Genomic DNA, 22297 nt, shown 5'->3' with positions numbered 1-22297 from the left:
ACTGAAAAACATACATCTAAATATTTTACTTTTATGGCTCTCTTTGTCAAAAAGGTTCCCGACCCCTGCCTTTGATATATTCAGCGCTCGAGGGAGGAAAAAGTGCCAAAATACGAATCACTCACCTCTCGGCACTTCTGCACTTCCAATATGGGCCAAGATCGGAAGTGCACATGGTTATGGTTCGGTCATGACGGCACATGGTCCAGTGTCAAACGGAGGCAATCATGAGCTCAAGCTCTCCTCGCCATCCTATCCAGAGCACCAAGGGGCCACGCCAGAGTTTTCTTTCAGGCCAGAACAATGCTATCAAAACAAATCAGCGTCTTCCTGTCTTTCGCACACCATAGAGACATGCATATACAGCGATACGTCAGCTTACGAACGCTTTGGCTAACAAACTTTTCGGCTTACGAACGTTGAATTCACGAGAATTTAATCTTGGCATACGAACTATTTTTCAGGATACACACGGAGCGCCACAATGAGTGATGTGTGTTTGTGAACAAGCCTGTTCTCCAAACAAGGAAATGGGAGCGGACTTTTTGTCTTCTATTCCCCGGCCCCACTCTTAAAGCCGCACGTGATTTACAGAAACACAGAGCTGCGAACATTAGATAGGCACACGACAGAGAAAGTGAGCATGGATTCATAGTGTCATTCGTCATGGTGAGGCAGCCAGTTCCGATGATAAAGCTGCCAAAGCTTACAAGGAATCATTCCTCAAGATGGCAAATGAAGAAGGCTACGTTCCTCATTGTTTCATGCTGATAAAACCGGTCACTCCATTCCATCAAGCCATCAACGACCATCACAAAGGTAAATAAAACGACTTTATTATACAGTACAGTTTATTTCTTTAATTGTAATACCATAGGACATTTATCATACATAAAATAAGGTATATTTTGTGTAGCCTTAGAAAATTAGAAAGTAGAAAATTCTGTTTTATGGGGACCTGGGAACGGATTATTCTCATTTTGATGGTTTCCTATGAGAAATTAATGTTTTGGATACACACTCTTTGCCTTACACACTCTGTCCAGGAACCAATTAAGTTTGTAAGCCAAGGTATCACTGTATGTATACATATGGGTATTTATTCAGACATCAGTCAATGATTTGGGGATGAGACAAAAGTGATGGGTTGCATCTACAGATCGATACACACCCATCTTTGGAACGGCAACTTTGGAAATGTTTTCCTGCCTCCTTCGCGGATGAAAATCACTTACTTGAATCAGCAGGTTGGCTCGCTGTTGACCAAGGGTTGAGGCCGGCTGGGGTTCTCGCGCACCTCGTGCTCGCTGCGGGGCAAATCCCCTGGCTCGGCGGCACAACAGGCGAGGCAAAGAGCGAGTGACGGCGGTGGGCCGGAAAGGTCGGCGAGAGGGGTTTTGCCGGCCCGTACCTGCGTCACAATTTGTTAGCCGGCTCAGCATCGCCGCCACCGCCGATTCGTGTACAGCCCCCCCGGGATGACGTTGTCGGCGACAAACGGCGAGGCGGAAACACGCTGTGTGTCTTAGTTCCACGCTCGGTTTCCTTGAGGCTCCCATTTCTTGACAGCAAGCGAGCGACGGCAGCGGAAGGAATATCTCACCGTCAAATGGGGTTCACTCGACGTCCAGATACCCCCCCCCACACACACCCTCCACAGACACACAAATGTGCATTCCTTGTTCTCCAGGTAATGGCGAGGTGGTGAGAGAATTGCCCACTCAGTGCCCCCAGCCGGTTTCGGCGGCGGCAGCGGCGGGAGAAAGCACGGCGGTGGGCGGGGCTTGTGTGTGAGGGCGGCGAAAGCGGCGGAGCCACATCAACTTTTGGGGAAGGGAGAGAGGATCCGTGGCCTTCTTCTGACAACGCACGCACGAGAGAAGAGAAGCAGCGGCTTGCCGATACGAGCAGGGGAGGAGAGGGGGGGGGGGGGGGGGGCAAAAGCTTTGTTCATTTACCTCAGCGGCAACTCACGCCGTGTGAAAAACCCTTCGGTGCCCGAGGTGCCATCCAGGTGACCTAATCCGGTTGACATAGTTAATGGCGGTCGGGGTTGGGGGTGGGCATCATGCAGAAGGAACACACAAAACGCAGGGAGATTGCAGCAACACACCCACGCCCACCCCGCATGAAGAACAAGAGGAAGAGCGTACATAGCGCAAACTGCGCGTTCCTTCTGTCAGCACCAAACATCTACAGGTTTATTCACATTTGGATACACATAGCAATCCCAGCATGCCCGCAATTAAACCAAACAAGAGTCCACGCAAAGTTCTACAAAGGAACGATACACACGGCGGGGACAGGGGAGGTTGTGTCTAATGTGCAGCCAGCAGATCTTTCAAGAAATGTTTTTTTTTTGGCGGGGGGGTCGAATAGATGGCATTTGGAGTCCAGGAAAATACAGTGATACCTCGGTTTACGAACCCCTTGGCTTACGAACTGTTCGGTTTACGAACGTTAAATTTATGAAAATTTTACCTTGGCATACTCGGGATACACACGGAGCTGCCACAATCAGTGATGTGTCGTTCGCGAATGAGCCCATTGTCCTAACAAAAAATGGCAGCAGACTGTTTTTGTCCTCTATTCCCCGCCCCCAGTCTTTGGTTAAAGCCATGTGGTTGGTCAAGAACTGAGCAGTGGAGAAGGGGGTTAAACATTAAAGAGACAATCAGATGGCAGAGAGAGAATGGATCGAAAACAGTGAAATTTGGACTCATTTCAACTTTGATAGTTCAAAGGTAGGGTGTAGACTGCAAGGTTAAAATTCCCATCAATCAGGCTCCACAAATAACCCGCACAATCCATCTGTACACATGATGCAAAAAGCTATCAACCCAGCTAAACAGAACACAATTGATGAGGAACAAGGTAAAATTATTGCAGCGAAAGCACCTACCAGAGATCATTCCTCAAGATGGTGAAAGAAGAAGGCTACGTTCCTCATCAAGTGTTTAATGCTGATGAAACCGGCCACTCCCTTCCATCAAGCCATCAACGACTATCACAAAGGTAAATAAAAGACTTTATGTACAGTACAGTTTATTGAATGAATTATAATACCATAGTACATTTATTAGACATAAAATAAGGTATATTTTGTGAAGTTTTAAGGCTTAGAAAATTATGTTTTATGGGGACCTGGGAACGGATTATTCTCATTTTAATGGTTTCCTATGGGAAATTAATTTTTGGGATACACACTTTTCGCCTGACACACTCTGGGAACCAATTAAGTTCATAAGCCAAGGTATCACTGTACTGACCTTCCTCCACCTTTTCAATGGCGCGTGCCATGGCATCTTTCGTGGGAGGCCCCACCCCTAACAAGCAAGGTGAAAAGCACTTGCGGAGGCACCGAGTCCAGCTTCACATTCCCAAGCAGACATGCATGGCTGAAACCAACAGAGAAAAAAAATACCAAAAAAAGTGGTTGTAAGGAGTTGGGGGGGAGGCAGTAATCCATGGACAGGTGGTGAAATGAACATTTGACTATGGATCATGTGTGCTTTTTGCAATGAGCTGAGATAAGGCAATAGAACATCTTGTTTTGGGAAAAGAAGACACCCCTCACACACACACAACCGAACACACACGTGGGAGGGTGGCGAGTGGCACAGAGCCCGACTGACTTCCTGTTGCAGGTGCAAAGAATTCAACACAGGCAAGTTGTGGAGGCAACTCACTACTGGCACAACTGATTGCAAAAGAAAAAAAAAGGGGGGCGGGGGGTCCAGCACACGCTCATCACAAAGTTGGGGACATTGGGCTTTCTGGTGAGATTTCACAATCACCCGCAAATGAAATGCGCAACTGAAAGGACAACCGACACCATTTTTTTGTTTCCTAACTGACATCATAAAAACATTTTATAGCATCTAAAATACCCAAAACACACAGGCTGATAGATATTTTTGGTCAAATGCAAAACACCAATAAAAATGACTGAAAGTGTCCCAAAAACTGCCTCAAAATGATCTCGGAACTGGGCAGATTCAGAAAGTCCCGCCCTTTGTTCATGATGTCACTATTGGTGACACACTGCCTTGCTCCAGAATCAAAACAATGGCTTCAGAGAGTTCAGATTCGGAGAAGATGCTTTCTTGTTACTCGTCCAGTTATGAATATGATTCAAATAGTCCTGAAGAGGAAAGCATAAATGTAAAGAAATTGGCTGATTTGTGTCAACTTACACCTTGTTTATGCGTGTTACCGCGATTGGCTGCGACACACAACGATTCACCATCTCGTTATTCATGTAGTTTTCCTTCTAATTTCGCGATCAACACGGTGTTTTCAGACAAAAAAAAACTACCCAAAATGCATTGTGTCGCTTTCTCGGGCAGGGGCGTTCCCTCCGTGACGTCACGTCAGGCATCGTCATCAACTCGAAAACAAGACTTGTTCTATATGTGGTGGAAACTCTGTAAAATGCACTATGTAGAAGTCATGGAGGCAACTTGTTCGGAGGTGTCGGTTGTCCTTTAACCTTTGCAGCTTACGATTTGCCCACCCCCACTCATTTGCAATGAACTCTACTGCGCCTATCGGTGACACTTCCGGTCCCTTAGCTCATGAGATCCTGTTGTGGAAGAGCGGCAGCTTTTGTGTCGGACCATAGTTTGGGAACTAGAGTGCAGGTGCAACAACTAACAGATGACCTAAAATTGTTTCGGACAGAATTCCCGCGTGCCGAGTGAAATCGACCAGACCAGCAGCATTGTGTTGTGACGGACCCAAAGGAAACTAAATGTTGATCGACTCCCCGCGCCGGAACAAAAGCGGGCCGGCGCGTCAACCAGCGATCTCACAAAGAGATTCGACAACTTTGATCGGTCTGGGGCTAAACCGCCACGGCAAAATTGTCGGAACCGAGGTAGGCCGCAAAAGTTCTGGCGCATTTCCGAAGCCCGACGACCCAAAGTTTGTGAGAGCGGTGCAGGGCCTACACCGCACGGCAAACATGAGAGCAGATCGTCGAAACCCGCCGGAACCCCCCCAAAGAAACGCCTACCCGGCGGCCCGCTGGGAGGTGGAACGAAGCTGAGGAGGGAGTGCCAAGGCGGTACGGGTGGGGGATTATCGGACGGGGGGGTCAGGCGTGTGAAGGGAGAGTTCGGGGCGGCGGAGGATTGACTCCTTGCGGGTGGTCGGCGGCAACGGCGGCTCATACGATCTGGGCGCGGCGGCAATGGCCACGGCGGCAATGGCAGCGGGGGACACCACCGGCCGGAGGGCGTCCAGGGCCGCCACGGGCTGCCCTGCCACGGCAGTGGGGGAGGGGTAGGCGTACTGCAAGGGGGCGTACTGCTGCAGCTGCTGGTAGTAGTCAGCATAGTATCTGCGGGGGGAGGTCAGGGAACACCAGTGTTACAAGCCGCCCGCCGTCCCCTTGTCGCGTCCCAAAATCAAAAGTGACTGATTATTTTCAGACGCCCCCCCATCGGCTGTTTACTCCACTTGAGACATTTGCTTCTTCCAGGGGCGCCATGGCTCGCCAACACACAACTAACGCGTCCTCCCCGTGTCCCTCCGAGGCCATCTTCCATTCCTTCCGGCCTGTCTTGCTACCGTTCCAATCAGCCATTTCTTCACCGCCCCTCCTCCACACTTCGGAGGCAGGTGTTCTTCTCGCCTTCGCTTTTAACCCCCTCCCCCCTGACTGTCTCCCTCGCTTCCTGTAGTCCATGCCGTGTCGTCACCAAACAACACAATGATGATTGCAAACTGCAACCCCAAGTCGCTTCCAACCTGTTCAATGGACAGCAGCCTCCTAGCCACCGCTCTCAACAAGTACCACTTACCGGATAGGCCGATTACCCCACTGATCATTCTACAGAAACCCTCCCCACCCACGACCGCCACCACGTAGCGTCCCGATATCAGCGACAGGCGCTAGGAAAAAGTGGACTGAGTACACAACTGGGCACCCTATAGCCAGACAATCCGCACACCGATCAGGAGTCGCGACGCCTGAATTTGATTCGAGAGTACTTAGACATCAATTTGAGTTACCCTTTGCCCTTTCATGGGTGTTGCCAGTGTCTGAAACTCATGACAAAAAGTTAGTCTGCCCTGGTGTCCACCAGGGCAGACAACTCTGAAAAGTTGCCTGCCGGGCCATAAAGTTGCCTGCCCCATTTTTCACAACTTGAAACACAATAAGACGACGAATCGCAAAAAATAACATTGTTGCAAAGTATTAAGGATTTTTTTAAAGGACAACCAACGTTTCTGGACAAGTTGTGTCCATAATTTGTAAAATGGCTTCAAATGACTTCTACTGAGTGGATTTTAATAACATTCCAGCGCATATAGCTCTATTTTACGTTTTAAGACTCGCGCTGAATATTCAGGAAGTCTTGTTTTTGAGTTGGTGACGAGTCCTAACCCTACGTCACTGAAGGAACCCCCCTGACTGAAAAAAGGACACATTGTAGTAGTCCTTCCATCACGTCAATGCATTTGGATGTACTTGGCTGGTCTGAAAACGCCATGTTGCAACAAAAAGAGCCACAAGAGGGCGACCAAGCTCCATGTAAGGAATTAATCACCCTGTGGAAACGGGCTGATTAATTCCTTACAGGAGCTTTGTCGCCATTTTCTGCCTCTTTTTGGGCTACATTTCCCACTCCAAGATACCTCAAAATGGCATGGAATAAATTCTTTAATCGATTGCAAACATGGATGCTTTCCTCTTTAGAACTATTTGAATCATATTCATAATTGGACGAGTAACAAGAAAACATTCTCAGAATCTGAAGCCATTGTTTTGATTCTCGAGCAAGGCAAGACGTTTTGGCGCGACGTCACAAACTGGGGGCGGGACCTTCTGAAACTGGCCATTTCCGGTTTCAAATTGAAGTACTTTTGAGACACCAAGTCATTTTTATTGGTGTTTTGCATTTGACTAAAAATATCATACTGCGTGTTTTGGGTATTTTAGATGCTACAAAACGTTTTTCTGATGTCAGTTAAGAAACAAAAACGTGACGTCGGTTGTCCTTTAAGGATGTTTCATCTCATCTCCCGTACCGCTTATTCCTCATTAGGGTCGCAGGGGTTGCTGGAGCCTATCTCAGCTGTCTTGGGGCATGAGGCGGGGGGACACCCTGAATTGGTTGCCAGCCAATCGCAGGGCACACAAAGACGTACAACAGTCACTCTCACACTCACACCTAGGGACAATTTGGAGTGGTCAATCTGCCTGCCATGCATGTTTTTGGAGTGTGGGAGGAAGCCCACGCGGGTCCAGGGAGAACATGCAAACTCCACACAGGGAGGCCGGACCGGGACGCGAACCGGCGACCTCTGCACTGTGAAGCCGGTGTGCTAACCACTTGACTACCGGGCCGCCCCCCTTTAAGGATGTATCTACCACAAATGCTCCCTTGCTTAATTTATCGTAAATCCCTTGCTGATGATTTTGTTCGAATTGTCGTTTGTCCATACACTGTTCGTCATGTTGCACAATGCAATGTTTGCGTTGCGTCGTCTGCTACAGGCCACATGAACTCTTTCCAAGATGTGTTTAATAATAATAATAATAATAATAATAATAATAATAATAATAATAATAATAATACATTGTTTTCTAACCTCCTTTAAAAACTCTCAAGGACACTTTACAGTCACGGGATACTGTACGTTTACGTTTTGTCGCGTCATAAATTTTGCTAGCTTCTTTGGAATCTTTCTTCTGGGGCTGAGGTTCTGTGCATCTACTTTGGAAGATGATACGCAAATGCACAACCTTATAGCGCTCGGGAAAGTCCGGAAGCACAAACAAAGCTTCTGATTGGCTACCGTGCGAATATTCCGAAATCTTCGCTCAAACGTTTGATTAAAAAAAAAAAAAAAAAAAAAAAAAAAATCTTAAAGAAGTTGTCAGCACGCCCCGGTTGTCCAGGCAGACGTTATTTCAGACACTGGTATTGCACTCAAGGGCATGGAAAACTACTACTACCTACTGGACCCTCTGCACCCACCACCTTTTCCAGCTACTCGCCTCTGGCAGGCGCTACCGATCTATGGGCACCAAATCCAGCAAACAATTTAATTGTGTGTTCTACACGCTTGGCCAATAAAGCTGATTCGGATTCTGAAATGGGTTCTATTGATTCGGACAATTCGAAGCACTTTGAGGGCGGGAGCATGTCACATGTCGCCTAAGTCGTATCTCTGAGCATCGTCTCTGGGGTTTTTTAAAACCACGGCGGACGCCGCCACAGCTCATCCAACGAGGTTAGCCTCAAAAGAAGACGCCCGCATCGGGCGCCTCCGGTCAAAAGACGCATAAGACAGGCTTTGTGCATCGGGGATCGGGGCAAGGTAGGGGAAAGAAGAGAGTGGGTGGAGGGGGGTAAACACACAATAATAATAATTATTAGAATAAATAAATCATTACCAAAAGTACTACAGGCAAATGAACAAGGTACCCGGCGCCATCTTTTTTGGGACCTTGAAAATGGAAAGTGTTTTTGATTTGATTTGTGAGTATGCTTTATTTCAATACAACTGACAAGAAAGCTGGCTATGTAGCCATCCATCTAGCTGGCTGGCTATGTAGCCATCCATCTAGCTGGCTGGCTATGTAGCCATCTAGCTAGCTAGATGGCTGGCTATGTCGCTAGCTGGGTATCTATTTGCTAGCTAGCTTTCTATCTATTTGAGTTACTTCTACGTTGAGTGAACGCTGGCGCGTGTTGCTGCCGCTACTCACCCACAGCAAAACTTATCCTGTGACTGAAAAGCGACCTTGAGAGTTTTGAAAGGCGCTTATGAATCTATTTTTTTTTTCTTGTCATTTTATCCAATTTAAATTTTGGGTGAGTTTTTCAATCGCTATGCTTAAAGCAACTCTACTGAAAACTACAGAAACTACAGAGTCGTTCAACATTTTATTAAACATGAAGTAAATTTGTGGAACAAAATGAAAAAGATTAACAATAGAAAAATATGAAAGCATTTCTTTTGTTATTTTTTTTCTGACTCAACAGTACAACAGATGTAGAACAATATAAAAGAACACAAGTGAACGAAGTTGACAGTCTTGAGCGTTTTGGCAGGTATACCAAGTAAACCAATCGCCCCCCCTGAATAACGACGAGGTGCGACAGGGGCCGCTGCCATCACCATCACAATTACCAATTTGGGAGGGGGCGCAAAAAAATGTGTGTGTGCGGGGGGAGGTTCCGGCTGAGTAAAAGATTTTGTGCAACGGACAGAGGGCATTGACGGAGCGGATGACAATGTCACCTTTACCGTTGTGATGGAGAGCTGATCGCTTTGATTGATCACGATGCCAGTTGCTTGGGGCTCCCGACCAAACATCCTGCTAAACTTGATCCTCAATTTACATTAAAATCAAATTTGCCAGGACGGCCGGGGACTTTTTGTCTACGGTGTCGGGTTTGAAAAAATAAAATTAAAATAAACGTCAAATAATCAGTCACTTTTTTTCCATTATGAGGGATTTCCGACACTCAATTGAAAATGAAAGTAGAACAACGGGCGGGCGCGGCTTGGCGAGCAACGCAGGCAAACTAAGAGCTGGAGGTCGGCGGCGGCGGGCAGACGACGTCCTACCTTGCCACGTGGTCCTCGGCGGCCTCTGACGCCGCCGCCTCCTCGGCGGCGCGGCCGGCGGCCATCGGGATCAGGGAGCGCCGCGGTTTGGCCCGCTGGTAAATGAAAGGCTTCATGATAGGGTCCGGCAGGAGGGGGGCGGTCCGTCGCAGCGGGCTGCGGTCCCGCTCGCTGGACTTAGCCGCCGTCTGCGGCTCAGCCAGCACCTGCTGACCTTGAGCAAAATAATGGGCCTGCCTAGCCGCCTCAAAGATGGCCGCCGCGGGGTCAGCGGCACCCATGGCACCCATGGCGCTGATGTGGGCGTAGGCGGGCATCGCGTAGGCAGGGTTGACGCCCGCCGCTGCTGCCGACTGCATTTCTAGCCCCTGCGCTGCCGTCAGGTAGATGGGGTTGGCCATTGCTGGTGTGTAGACGGGCGTGGCGTAAGCCGAGGCGGCGGGGCTGGCAGCCACCTGGCCGTAGAGGCCGGAGGCCACCGAGCTGTACACCTGGGCAGCCCCCGCCGACGTCAGGGCGGCCTGGTTGGTCACCGAGCTGTATAGCTGGTTGGCCACGTTGGCACCGTACACCTGGCTGGCGAGGGCGCCGTAGACGGCCGGGTTGACGGGGTTGCCGTCGGTGCGCGTGCCTGTGGTGATGCCGGTGAGGGCGGCGTAGGTGGGGTCAAAGGTGGAGGTGTTGTACACCGAGTTGTGCACACTTTGTTGCACCTGGAGGGGCAGGCCGGCGGCGGCGGCGGCCGCAGCCGCCAGCACTGCCGCCTGGCTCTGGTACTGCTCCAGGGTGGGCTTCCCGACGGGACACTCGCCGGCGTAGTGGCCCTGTTTGCCGCAGTTGACGCAGGGGATCTTGCCGGTGGGCGTCTGCTTGCTCGGCTGCACTTTGGAGAGCTCCACGGAAAGCGGGCGCCCCTTGAAGGAGGTCCCGTGGAGCGCCTCGATGGCCTGCAGCGCATCCTCCTTGTTCTCCATGTGCACAAAGGCGTAGCCTGCGAAAATAAAGAATGGACTGTCGTCAGCGAGCAAAGGCGCGGGCATCGCCATTTTGGCAGGGGGAGAGTCAAGAGCCGCCTGCGATTCCACGGGTGGGATTTTGAATCACAAACATTCAACGCCATTTTCAGACCAATATCCAACACCTTACCTTTGACCTTGTCGCATTCCAGAACTTTGCCAAAAGTCTGAAAGAGCTGCTGGAGATCCTCGGTGGTGCACATGCCGCTCAAGTTGCCCACAAAGACTTTGGTGGAGTGCAGCGGTCGTCCCCGTGACTCCTCCACCACTAGGTTGCGACCGCGGAACTCGCGGCCGTTGAGCTCGCGGATGGCCCGCTCAGCGGCGCCCTCGCCCTGCAGGTGCACAAAGGCGAACTGGCGTAGCACGCTGCAGCTCACCACGTGACCGTAGGGCTCAAAGATGGCCGTCAGCTCCTCCTGGGTCGTGTCCAGCGAAAGGTTGCCCACAAAGAGCTTCACCGTTTGGCCCTTGTCCATGGTGCTGCGCGGGGAGGACAGAATGGTTAGCTTAGCGACCTCGCCCAATGAGTGTCCGCCGAAACTGAATGGAGCGCGACACGGAGGGTGGGGCGGCTTTTCTGTTGCCTCTCTCTCTGAAATGAACGTAGGACTTGCTGTCCATCATTAAAGAACAACCGACACCATTTTTTTGTTTCCTAACTGACATCAGAAAAACGTTTTATATTTATTTAAACTGCCTTGCTCCAGAATCAAAATAATGGCTTCAGAGTTCAAATTTGGAGAAGATGCTTTCTTGTTTTTGTTCTTTTGACTTCAAGACGGCGCCACGAGAGTGACTGCCTTTCCAGCAGCTCCTGTATTTTGCTTTTCTACTTTCATTTTTTTCCTAATTTTGCTGCTGTGAAATGTAAATTTCCCCACTGCGAGACTAATAAAGACAAATCTAATCCAATCCAGTTATGAATATGATTCATAACAGTTCTGAAGAGGAAAGCAAATGTTTGCAATCAATTAAAGAAGTCCTTCCGTATCAATTGGAGCCGTCTGGACTCCAATGTAGCGCCCAGAAAATGCACAAGATGGCGCACAAGCTCCATTGGAAATGGGCTGATTCGTCCGCTGGGAATTTGTGTAAATGTACACCTTCTTTATGCGTGTTACCGCAATTGGCTGCGACACACAACGATTCACCATCGCGTTATTTATGTAGTTTTCCTCCTAATTTCGCCATCAACACTGTGTTTTCAGACCAAACAAAGTACCCAAAATGCATTTCTTGGTCAGGGGCGTTCCAAATGTGATGTCATGAGGGAATCGTCATCAACTCGAAAACAAGACTTCCTCAATATTCAGCGCAAGTCTTAAAACATAAAATATAGCTATATGCGGTGAATTGAAGCTAGCGATAGCAAGCTAAGCCTCTTGATGGGATCCTGACTAGTAAGTATTTCAGGAACAACCAACATCAAGTCTGCCAAGTTGCACAACACAACTTGAATCAGCCATCACATACTGTATAACCTAACAAAAAAAAAAAAGCTGAATGAGTGATAGGACACAGCGAAACAATGGATGAAGCATCATCAAATCATGCCCTGCTGATTGTGTCAAGCGCCGTGACTATGACACTTTAAAGGACAACCGACACCTCCAGACAAGTTGCGTCCATAATTTGTAAAATCACTTCAAATGACTTCTACTGAGCGCATTTTACAAAGATTCCACCGCATATAGCGATATTTTACCTTTTAAGACTCGCACTAAATATTCAGGAAGTCTTGTTTTCGAGTTGATGACAATTCCATAAGTGACGTCACGGAGGGACGCCCCTGACCGAGAAAGCGACACACAATGTATTTTGGGTACTTTTTTCATCTGAAAACACCGTGTTGATCACGAAACTAGAAGGAAAACTACATAAATAATGTGATAGTGAATCGTTGGATGTCACAGCCAATTGTTGTAACACGCATAAAGAAGGTATACGTTTACACACATTCCCAGCGGACGAATCAGCCCATTTCCAACAGAGCTTGTGCGCCATCTTGTTCATTTTCTGGGCGCTACATTGGAGTCCAGACGGCTGGAATTGATCCGGAAGGACTTCTTTAATCAATTGCAAACATTTATGCTTTCCTCTTCAGAACCATTTGAATCATATTCATAACTAGATGAGTAACAAGAAAGCATCATCTCCGAATCTGAACTCTCAGAAGCCATTGTTTTGACACGGGATGATCAATTGTGATTGCATTAGTCACGTTTCAAACACATTCAGTATGATGAGTGAACAGCTGGACAATATTTTCAATTTTGTCACTTTGCCCAAAAAGTTGTTCCACACCTCCCCCGAAAAGGGACAGCCCTTAAGAATCTAAACTAAAAGTGCATCGCTCCTTTGTTGGTTCCGTTATCGGGATGAGGTGACGTTGGCATCCGAGTCATTCGCTCATAAGAAATAATTTCTTGAACAAAGCGATTGGTATTTTTAGGAGATAGGGAGATGATTTTCAATCGCCATGTCTCATTGATTTTCTTGTTTTCCTTTCAGCTTTCCCCTTCAAGGGGTCGCCACAGCGAATCAGAGGTTTGATTCGCACGCATCTTGGCCAAGCTTTTACGTCGGATGCCCTTCCTGACACAACCCTCTGTATTTATCCGGGCTTGGGACTGGCACAAGAAGACACTGGCTGATGTCCCCTTGTGGCTACAGAACAAACAACTCTATGAACTTAATAAAGATGCTCAGTAATAGGCTCCCAAACACAAAATGGTCATCGGCACAGCAACATTCAAAAAAGCAAAACTATACTCACCATTTGATGACAATGCCTTCTCATTGATCACGTGTGAAAACATTTCAATACTTTTGAGAGGAGGGAATCTCAGCCTTTTAAGACTTGAGGGCGACGTTGCAACCCTGAATTTCGGCTTAAACTGAAACCTTACACACTGCTAGGTTTAAATTCGCTCTGCAAGGTTTAAAATCAGTTCAAAGATGCACATTTTCATCACCTAATGTCATCCAGGCTGTCTTCTTTGGTACAACGTTCTGGTGGGAGGTGTTGTTCGGCGTCTGGTGGGGACCCTTACTTCCTCTTGAAACTGTCTTGAACGGCACTACTGTCGTCAACTTTTTCTCCCCACAAAATTCATCGAGGTCCACAGGTTCTCCATCTCATCGAGCATGTAAAGTGCTTGCAAGAGCAGCTGTACCGCTCCTAACCACGTGGAAGCGCAACGCGTCAGTTATTCCCCTTTCAAATTGCTGCCGTGGACTGCAAATTTCCCAGTTGTGGGACTATTAAAGGCTTTCGGATTCTGATCCTCGTTATGAGAGTTTTGAAAGAAGCGTATAAGTGAAATGTATTATTATTATTATTATTGTTATATAATTCATCTCTTTAATCGACGGTCTCCCTCGGCTCCGAGCGGCGTACTGATGACGTCAGCGGACGCTGACTCAACACACTGGCGTCGACGCAGACTTGAGTTGGCAACAAAACGGCCAACAAACGAGTCGGTGTCGGTGTACAAAACATAGTGCGCACGTGACCCACCAAAATATGGATGGGGGGGCTGCGCGGTTCAAAGGGGTGCGCAGAAACAAACGCCGTCGAATAATCGAGCAGAAATCAACACGCACACAATGAGACCACTCGCGCCTGTCTTTACAGGCACGCCGAGCACGCGCACAAGAACCCGAACAAAGGAGCAGCCTGCGGCGACATTTGACGAGTTGGCAGGTTCGGGTTCGAGCCCAGAAACAGGGAGACGTCGCTAGTTCGAGGGAAGAAACGTTCCAATCGACCATCTTACCTTCGCGCTGGTGCTGCTGCTTTTTCAAAATGGTCGCGGACGCTTCCGCTTGACTGCTCGGCATTCAGGGGGGAGAGGGCGGATGTTGGGCGGGCGTACGTAAGCACGCGCTTACGTATGTTTTACTGCAACGTCAGGCCTCTCACTCGATTCGAAGTTTCTACTCGTTCTTGAAACTGTTTCGTGGCACCGTTCCCACGGAAACAACAATAATAAATTTATTTATAAGCGCCATCCAAAACTCTCAATGACACTTGACAGTAAAAGGATATTTTTCTGCGAAAGAGAAGCGGCCGCCTGACGCGCAATCGTTCACTCAACCCGGATATAGCACACACACCACTAACTCAAATATAAAATGGCCGTCGGCAAAATAACATTTAAATAAAGTACAGTGAATGTTCATTTCTACTTTGGTTGTTGGTGGGAAACAGCAAGAAATGCAAACACTGTCCAATGGTAAATTTGTTTTTTTTTATTGATGACACTTATGTGTAAACATTTCTTGAATGACAACTAACAAAATAATAATAATAATAATAATAATAATAATAATAATCTCTTCTTTTCCTTTCGGCTTTTCCCTTCAAGGGGCCGCCACAGCAAATCAGTGGCCTACATCTTTAGAGGTTCGATCCGCATGTTTGTTTTGGCCAAGCTTTTACGTCGGATGCCCTTCCTGACACAACCCTCTGTATTTATCTGGGCTTGGGACCAGCGCAAGAAGACATATGTCCCTTTGTGGCTACAGAACAAGCATCTCGCTCAGTAAAAGGCAACCATGCACAAAATGGTAATTGGCACAGCAACATTCAAAAAAGCAAAAACTATAAATAATAATAATAATAATAGATTACGTTTATAAGCGCCTTTCAAAACTCTCAAGGTCACTTTACAAGCATTGCGTGTCGCTTTGACGGTCACGGGCGTTCCCTCCGTGACGTCACTTAGGGCATTGTCATCAACTCGAAAACAAGACTTCCTGAATATTCAGCGCGAGTCTTAAAACGTAAAATATAGGTATCTGCGGTGGAATCTTTGTAAAATTTGCTCAGTAGAAGTCCTTTGAAGTGATTTTACAAATTATGGGCACAACTTGTCCGGAGGTGTTGGTTGTCCTATAAGTGTCATTCGCAAGTGTTACACTACAGCAGTTTGACACATTGGCAAATCATCATCCATGTTAAAAAGTCAGTTCTTTGCTCCTATTTTTTTTGCATTTTTGGCATTGAGTTCAATGATATCCAGTATATCCAAGGTATGTGAGATAGCAGTACGATGTGTCACTGATTATCCAAAAGTGAATGCTTGTACTGGCATTGGTCTGAAAATAGCGGTTTCAAAATTGTTTACCATGATAACGTGCGTCATTGGGAAATAGCAGTCAGCACCGCTGTTTCATTCCAATTAATGATGGTCCCTAGGGTTGAGTGCGACACCCTCGTCTGCAGCACAACTTTTATTATGAGTCAGGTACTGGCACCCATCAAAGGTCATGTCAAAAACATCGTGTCTCATTAGGCCAGAGGTGATATAAACCACCACAGTGCTTGGTTCCATTGATTTTCTCTTTGTAAAAGAGGGTCGTCTTCATTTTTTGAACTTGGCTGATGATTTGAACGTACGTAGATGCAAATTGTTGGAATGTCTCTTAATGAGAAAAAAAACAGTAGCTTGAGTGGAATTTTCCATTGTGCCATTACGGCCAATAATGCACTGTAGAAACAACCGTTTGCCCATCCGTAGCCTCCAAAACTTTCAACACGATTTTGGCTTTCCATGTTTTATGGAGCTTGAAAAGAGTGGATGTTTTGTGCACCGCTGACCGCAATCTATCAGCTTGGGCGGATCTTCGTGCACGATCATTCTTCAGAGGTTGCTGCGTCCTTTCCCAGCGATGGGTCGCTCTCGCTCCTCCCACAGCGTGAGTCCGTCGCAGGCGCACACTTTCTTGGGGTTCTGGAAGAGGCCCGCCGACCTGGCGATGATCCCACACGCGAGCCTACCGCCCAGCGCAAAAAAACCCAGGCCTGAGCACCGGTTTGAATCTTTGCCGCCTCACTGCTCGCTTACCTAGCACCGGAGTTTCCTGTCAGCTTGGAGAGCGGATGCCCACCACGGCCCAGGTCGTCCGGCCCGGCGTCCACCACCAGAGACCGCCCGATCACGTCCCAGACCTGCCGGTCACCAAGGCCTTGACCAAGAGTTTCTGATGCCGTTTCCTTGCGTGTGTGTGTGTGTGTGTGGTACTTTAAGCTGGCTGTCCTCCAGTCTGAACGAGGCTCTGCCTTCAGGTCCGGCGAGAATATTTCCCAGATCACCAACGTGCTGCATGACAACAACAAATTGTGGTGAAGCCCTATTCCAACATAGAAGGGCCAGCCAATTCGCCCCTCCTTTGACGGCAGCCCTGGGCTGTCAAAACTGACAGTACACACACACACACACACACACACACACACACACACACACACACACACACACACACACACACACACACACACACACACACACACACACACACACACACACACACACGCGCGCGCGCATTCACACACACACACATTCCTGTTTCAATGGTTTTGTGAGGTCCGGACAACTCCAGATGAGGAGTGAGGACCACCGTTGCTGATAAGTTAAGAGAAGAACTAGTGTTACATTTGAAGGCTAAATGTCACCCCATTTCCCAATTCAACTTCTTTAAAAACAAAGAAATAAAAAGTGGACTTGAAACTGAAATAACAGCAGGAGTGAGGTTTCTGGATAGGTCCTTCAAAGTCCTCACCCCTGTAGTGATTTTGGGTAAAATATCATTTTACTTTTGTGGTATGAACTTTTTCCTCTCATTAACCACGCACACACAAACATAAACACACACAGTGAGTAAAAAGTGTGTGTAGCCAAGTGAAATTAAAATATACACCAATAAAATCATTTGGGGTGAATTTGTGAGGACCTCTCTGAAGCTTTAACAGATGAATTTCGACTCTCTAGAAGCCTTTAGAATGAAAAACTTGTGAGGACCGGCCAAAAGGTCCTCACTTGTCAAAAAAGTCCTCACTACGTATGGTATAAAACAGGGGTCGGGAACCTTTTTGACTGAGAGAGACATAAAAGTAAAATATTTAGAAATGTTTTTCAGTGAGAGCCACACGCACGCGTGCGTGCGCGCACACACACACACGGGTGTACGTGCACATACAAACGCGCGCGCGCACACACGAACACGCGCGCGCGCACACACACATGCAAACTCGCGCGGCCACTTTTCAACAAATTATCAGAATGTATTATTTAAAATAACTTTGTGATAGTACTCACCATTAACATGAATGGTTTTCCGTTCCTCGTGATTGGTAAAAATCCAGGCAAACGATCGGAATGAAATTCAACTTGCCGGTCCAGAGGCGAAGTTACTGCTAGCTTGCCTGCACACGACTCATAAGCTTCCACACTTCCTATCTGCAATATACTTCTCGCAGAAGTATGTTGATGCTAACGTTAACATGGTGCGTGTTAAAATATCACTGACATTCGACTGTTTCGTTGATGTATTGTTTCATTGCAAATTAGAATCCGAACATTTTCTCTCCTCAAAGGTGAATGCTCTGGTGCATTCAAGCTGAAGTGCACTCGTTGGGCTCATTTAAAGGGGCGTTTACCTGTTTCAACATGACGGCCAGTATCATCCAATCAAAATTGCGCTTTCCGCCAACTGCAGCCCAACAGGAAATGAACGGCGCAAAAAACGAGAATATGTATTTAGTTTTATCGGCGAGCCATATGCAATCATCAAAAGAGCCATATATGGCTCGCGAGCCATAGGTTCCCGACCCCTGGTAGAAAATGTTAGTGGTCCTCACAAGACTAGTCATAAACACGTACACGCAAAGGGGACTATCATACCCTCTCGGCATCGTATGGGCCCCCATGGTGTCGTCCAAACGGGTTGTAGTGCTCACCGCAGCTGCACAGAGATGACAGGCAACAATGTCATACAGGCTGGATTTACTTGGGACTGTTCTAATCACACAATTTAGGCTGTTTTTAGCACAATTTTGGACATCTGTCACTTTGGTTACTTGGAATCTGAACTCTCTGAAGCCATTGTTTTGATTCTGGAGCAAGGCAGTGTGTGACCAATTGTGACGTCACGAACAAGGGGGCCGGACTTTCTGAATCCGCCGAGTTCCAAGCTCATTTTGTGGCAGTTTTGGTCAACTTTAAGTCATTTTTATTGGTGTTTTGCATTTGATTAAAAATATGAGCCTGCGTGTTTTGGGTATTTTAGATGCGATAAAACATTTTTCTGATGTCAGTTAGGAAACAAAAAAATGGTGTCGGTTGTCCTTTAACTCCAGGACAGACTTTGACTGTCGACTACCTGAGGCAGTCGTCGGTGAGGTCGCCGAGCGTGTGGACGTGGAGGCCGTGGGCTCCGGGCTCCAAGCCGTCGATGGTCCCGTCGATCAGGCAGCGCTCTTCACACAGCTGCAGAAAGCGCACCACCCCCTGGACCCGCCGCTCCTTGCCAGCTAGAATGGCCACTGCAGCGCCCAGGTCACTCTGCCCCCCTGACCCCCCCATGCCCTTGAGGATAGCCTGACGATGGGTGCCCTCAATCAAGGCCTGCACCTCTCCACTGCTCAGGGACGTCTCCACCAGGACCCGTCCTTCGTCGACGTCCACACTGACCGAATAGATGCCTGACAACGGGGAGAAAAAAACAATTGGAATAATTCCATGCGTCCTCAACAAGCTGCCACGCCGTGTACTTCGGGGAATGAGACGAGTGTTGCAATGCTCGCTCGCTACAATGTTGATGAAGCGAGCGCTTAAAGGACAACCAACGTCACATTTTTGTTTCCTAACTGACATCAGAAAAACGTTTTATAGCATCTAAAATACCCAAAACATGCAGTATGATATTTTTATCGAATCTGATAGAGTTGACTGACGTACAATTGAATCTTTTGCTTCTGTTTGATTTGAGAAAAAAATGCAAAGTGACTTGACCAAAAAAAATCACGTTAAATCACAATCGTGAAATTGAGAGGGTCAAATAAATTGCATTTAGATTTTCAAAATAGTTCAGCTCTTTTTAAAAGTGATCCAGTCTCATAAATGTAGGTACGCTACAGTGAGCTATATTCTACCGCGATTGTTTCTGTCCAGTGAACCGAGCGCACTCTGTACTCGCAGTCGTATATCATTGCATTTTTGTGAAGTATGTAATCGTTTTTGGTGGGATTTTCCAAGCTATGCAGGTTCTGATGACATATTACACGTTTCCCTCCATGCTGGTTCTTGAAATTTCCCAATACGACAACGACAAACGAGAAACAAAAGATTGAAGTTGACGCTCTTTTTGCTAAGACTACAGTTTATAAAGTTGAGTAAGTTTTACTTTTATAAGTCATAGAAGTGGTAGAATATATATTTTTCTCCATAACTGACAAGTTTCAAGCAAAAAGAAGCATTAGAATATATGTTACTAGAGCTCGCAATTTTCTTTCCTAGTATTCAGTGACAGGCATTGTGGATTTCTGACGAAAATCTGCCTGCATTCGATTGTTGATATTGGCTCATTTATATTTTGAATCTTTTCTTGTGCTTTCTGTTCTTGTTTGGAATTTCAAAAGCTTTCCAATGGTACCTTACTCGTTAAGATCTGCCAAAAATTAAGAAAGTTATGATAGTTTAAACTGTAATAAAGAACCTGGTCACATATTTTCATTGTTTTAACTGTGTAGAAAACGCACGTCATCTGCACGGCGAACTCCAGCTGAGGACGCACACAAAAATTACATGCAGAAAATCCCCTCATATTTCCAAAATTAAAAATTCAATTACTTCCTTATTTGTTATAGTGTAGCACAGGGGTCGGCAACCTTTACGACTCAAAGAGCCATTTGGACCCATTTCCCACAGAAAAGAAAACAGTGGGAGCCACAAAATCCATTTGACATTTAAAATGAAGACAACACTGCATCTTTTCATCATCGTTTTTTACCTTTATATATGCATAAACAAACTATAGTGTGTTGCATTTATGAATCAATGAACTGTTACAGAGAAGCGAAATTACATTTCTGCACGCAACAAAAACATTTTAAACTGTCTATTTTGTCTATTTAAAATGTCTATTTGAAAAAAAAAAAGAATATTTTCAAAATGGCAAATACAATATTTATCACCTGGTTAATGTGATTTCTGCTCCTGCACGTCAGCGCACAGCCTCTGCACATCAGGGCTGTATGACGTTACCTTCATCTTCACGCAGGACTGTAAGCTGTCGTCTGTCAGGCGTGAGCGATGTCTGTTTTTAAGGCGAACGAATCTGCCTACTTATCATTAAACGTTCTGTTTTCTTCAGACACTTTTCTTAGATGTATCCATAGTTGGCCTACCTGGCGGTCGAAAAATTCAAGAAATCGTGCGCAATTTGGCGGTTGTGACCGGCTATACGTCCACTGTCGATGGTTGTGACGTATATTATGAGCGACAAAAAAAATTGAATACATTTTATTTTGTATTATTTATAATCACCATAATCTTCAAATTTAGAATTACATTTTAAAAACGAACAAACTAAAATAATATACATTGAATTAAATACTCATTATTTATTTTTTAAAGCCGCAGGGAGCCGCAGCAGGAGGGTGAAAGAGCCACATGCGGCTCCGGAGCCGCGGGTTGCCGACGCCTGGTGTAGCAGTTGAGGAAGGAGAACACACGATTGACTGGAGTACGTCTTTATTCCAACTGCTAACAAGTGGGTCTAACTTGAACATAGAAAAATGCAGTAAAATATTCTAATAAGCTATTTTCATCAAAATAAGCTATTTAAATGCACTGTAATATGGTATTCGAAAATGTGTGATTAATTATTGAAACATTTTGACACATCCCTAATAAATGTATTGCAAACGATCGTGGTTCCTTGTCTTAGAAACATTTAATTGCATGATTCTGACATACACACCAAAACAAAGTTTGAGTCAAGATGTATTTTGAGGACCGCCGCTTTCTATGCTACGAACGACTGAGGAGACCCCGATTTGAGCATGGTTAGTGTTAGTCATAATATGCACAAAAAAAATAGGAGATCGAAAAGTAATTTCCGAACCTGTTTCGTGTTCAAGAGCTGCTTTGACTTGATCCCGACAGGCCTCGCATGTCATCTGCACGACGAACTCCAGCTGAGGACGCACACAAACACACTTTGAAACATCGAAAATGCAAGTCTGTGTTTTTAGCTGCTTGGCTAGGCTGACAGCCGTCAAAGTTCGACATTTCAACGCTGACTGACGATAAAACGAGGCTCGTCAAACCTTTGCTGTCTTGTCCGTGTCCATGGCGTCTGCGCCTCGGCAGTTAAAAGTATTCCGTCATCGAGATAAGCTCCAAAAGAAATGTATCATATCGCTTTTCATAAGCGGAAGTTGTCACAGACTGACGCGCCGCCATGTTGCTCGTTTTGATGATAATTTCCGTCAAGTCGGCGGCGCCATGTTGGTGAGGCCGAGGAATTATTCTCCTCCCATCTGTATGTGTGGGCTCAGTCGTACAGGGGTGGTTTAGGTAGGTGCGGTGGTCAAATTTCCCCAGGTGTTAATCCGGTCGAGGGATTACAAAGAATTTTCTATTTAGAAGTTTTTAGAAATTGACGAAAGATATCAATATGTTGTCACTTTCAGAGGCCCTTTATTCCAAAATAAAAAAATGAGATTTGTTTTGGGGTGTTGTGGTTGGATAGTTGGGGTGCTCTGCTTTCCCGGTGTAGTCATCTGTTCTCGGGATAACGAAGACTTTAAAGGTTTTTAAACATTGACGAGAAATAACACGTCGGCATGCACTCAACTATGAACACTTGAGAACGCTCCTTGGCACTGTTCTGAGAGTTTT

General features: G+C 46.6%; 2 protein-coding genes across 8 annotated transcripts; both read right to left on the bottom strand.

Annotated features, from left to right (window-relative positions):
• Nucleotides 1–123: 123 nt before the first annotated feature.
• On the bottom strand, nucleotides 124–14523 carry rbm14b (RNA binding motif protein 14b). 7 transcript variants are annotated; one of them, XR_016114296.1, is made up of 6 exons: nucleotides 14390–14523; nucleotides 10738–11090; nucleotides 9592–10582; nucleotides 3270–3398; nucleotides 2903–3004; nucleotides 124–2019 (listed from the first exon to the last, which is right to left on the bottom strand). XR_016114296.1 is itself a non-coding variant. In XM_088990951.1 (5 exons), the coding sequence occupies exons 2-4, from the start codon at nucleotides 11084–11086 to the stop codon at nucleotides 3284–3286; spliced, it is 1455 nt and encodes a 484-aa protein (XP_088847077.1). In that variant the 5' UTR covers nucleotides 11087–11090; nucleotides 14390–14523; the 3' UTR covers nucleotides 124–3004; nucleotides 3270–3283. The 7 variants fall into 7 exon arrangements, 5 of the variants coding, with proteins under 5 accessions (XP_088847077.1, XP_088847079.1, XP_088847075.1 ...); XR_016114297.1 differs by lacking the exon at nucleotides 2903–3004 and having other exon boundaries at nucleotides 124–1411; nucleotides 1959–2019; XM_088990951.1 differs by having other exon boundaries at nucleotides 124–3004.
• Nucleotides 14524–15226: 703 nt separating this feature from the next.
• Nucleotides 15227–21762, bottom strand: ccs (copper chaperone for superoxide dismutase). Its single transcript, XM_088990940.1, has 7 exons — nucleotides 21724–21762; nucleotides 21519–21591; nucleotides 18774–19095; nucleotides 18296–18356; nucleotides 16640–16717; nucleotides 16463–16566; nucleotides 15227–16391 (listed from the first exon to the last, which is right to left on the bottom strand). Exons 1-7 carry the CDS (start codon nucleotides 21745–21747, stop codon nucleotides 16259–16261), a joined length of 795 nt encoding a protein of 264 aa, XP_088847066.1. The 5' UTR covers nucleotides 21748–21762; the 3' UTR covers nucleotides 15227–16258.
• Between the last annotated feature and the right edge of the window lie 535 nt (nucleotides 21763–22297).

The sequence above is a fragment of the Hippocampus bargibanti genome, linkage group LG02 (genome assembly GCF_051943395.1).
Source record: "Hippocampus bargibanti isolate YZ-2025 linkage group LG02, ASM5194339v1, whole genome shotgun sequence".
NCBI classification, from domain to species: Eukaryota; Metazoa; Chordata; class Actinopteri; order Syngnathiformes; family Syngnathidae; genus Hippocampus; species Hippocampus bargibanti.
The sequence above is the reverse complement of the archived record's forward strand: the minus strand, read 5'-3'. Positions and strand labels throughout refer to the sequence as shown.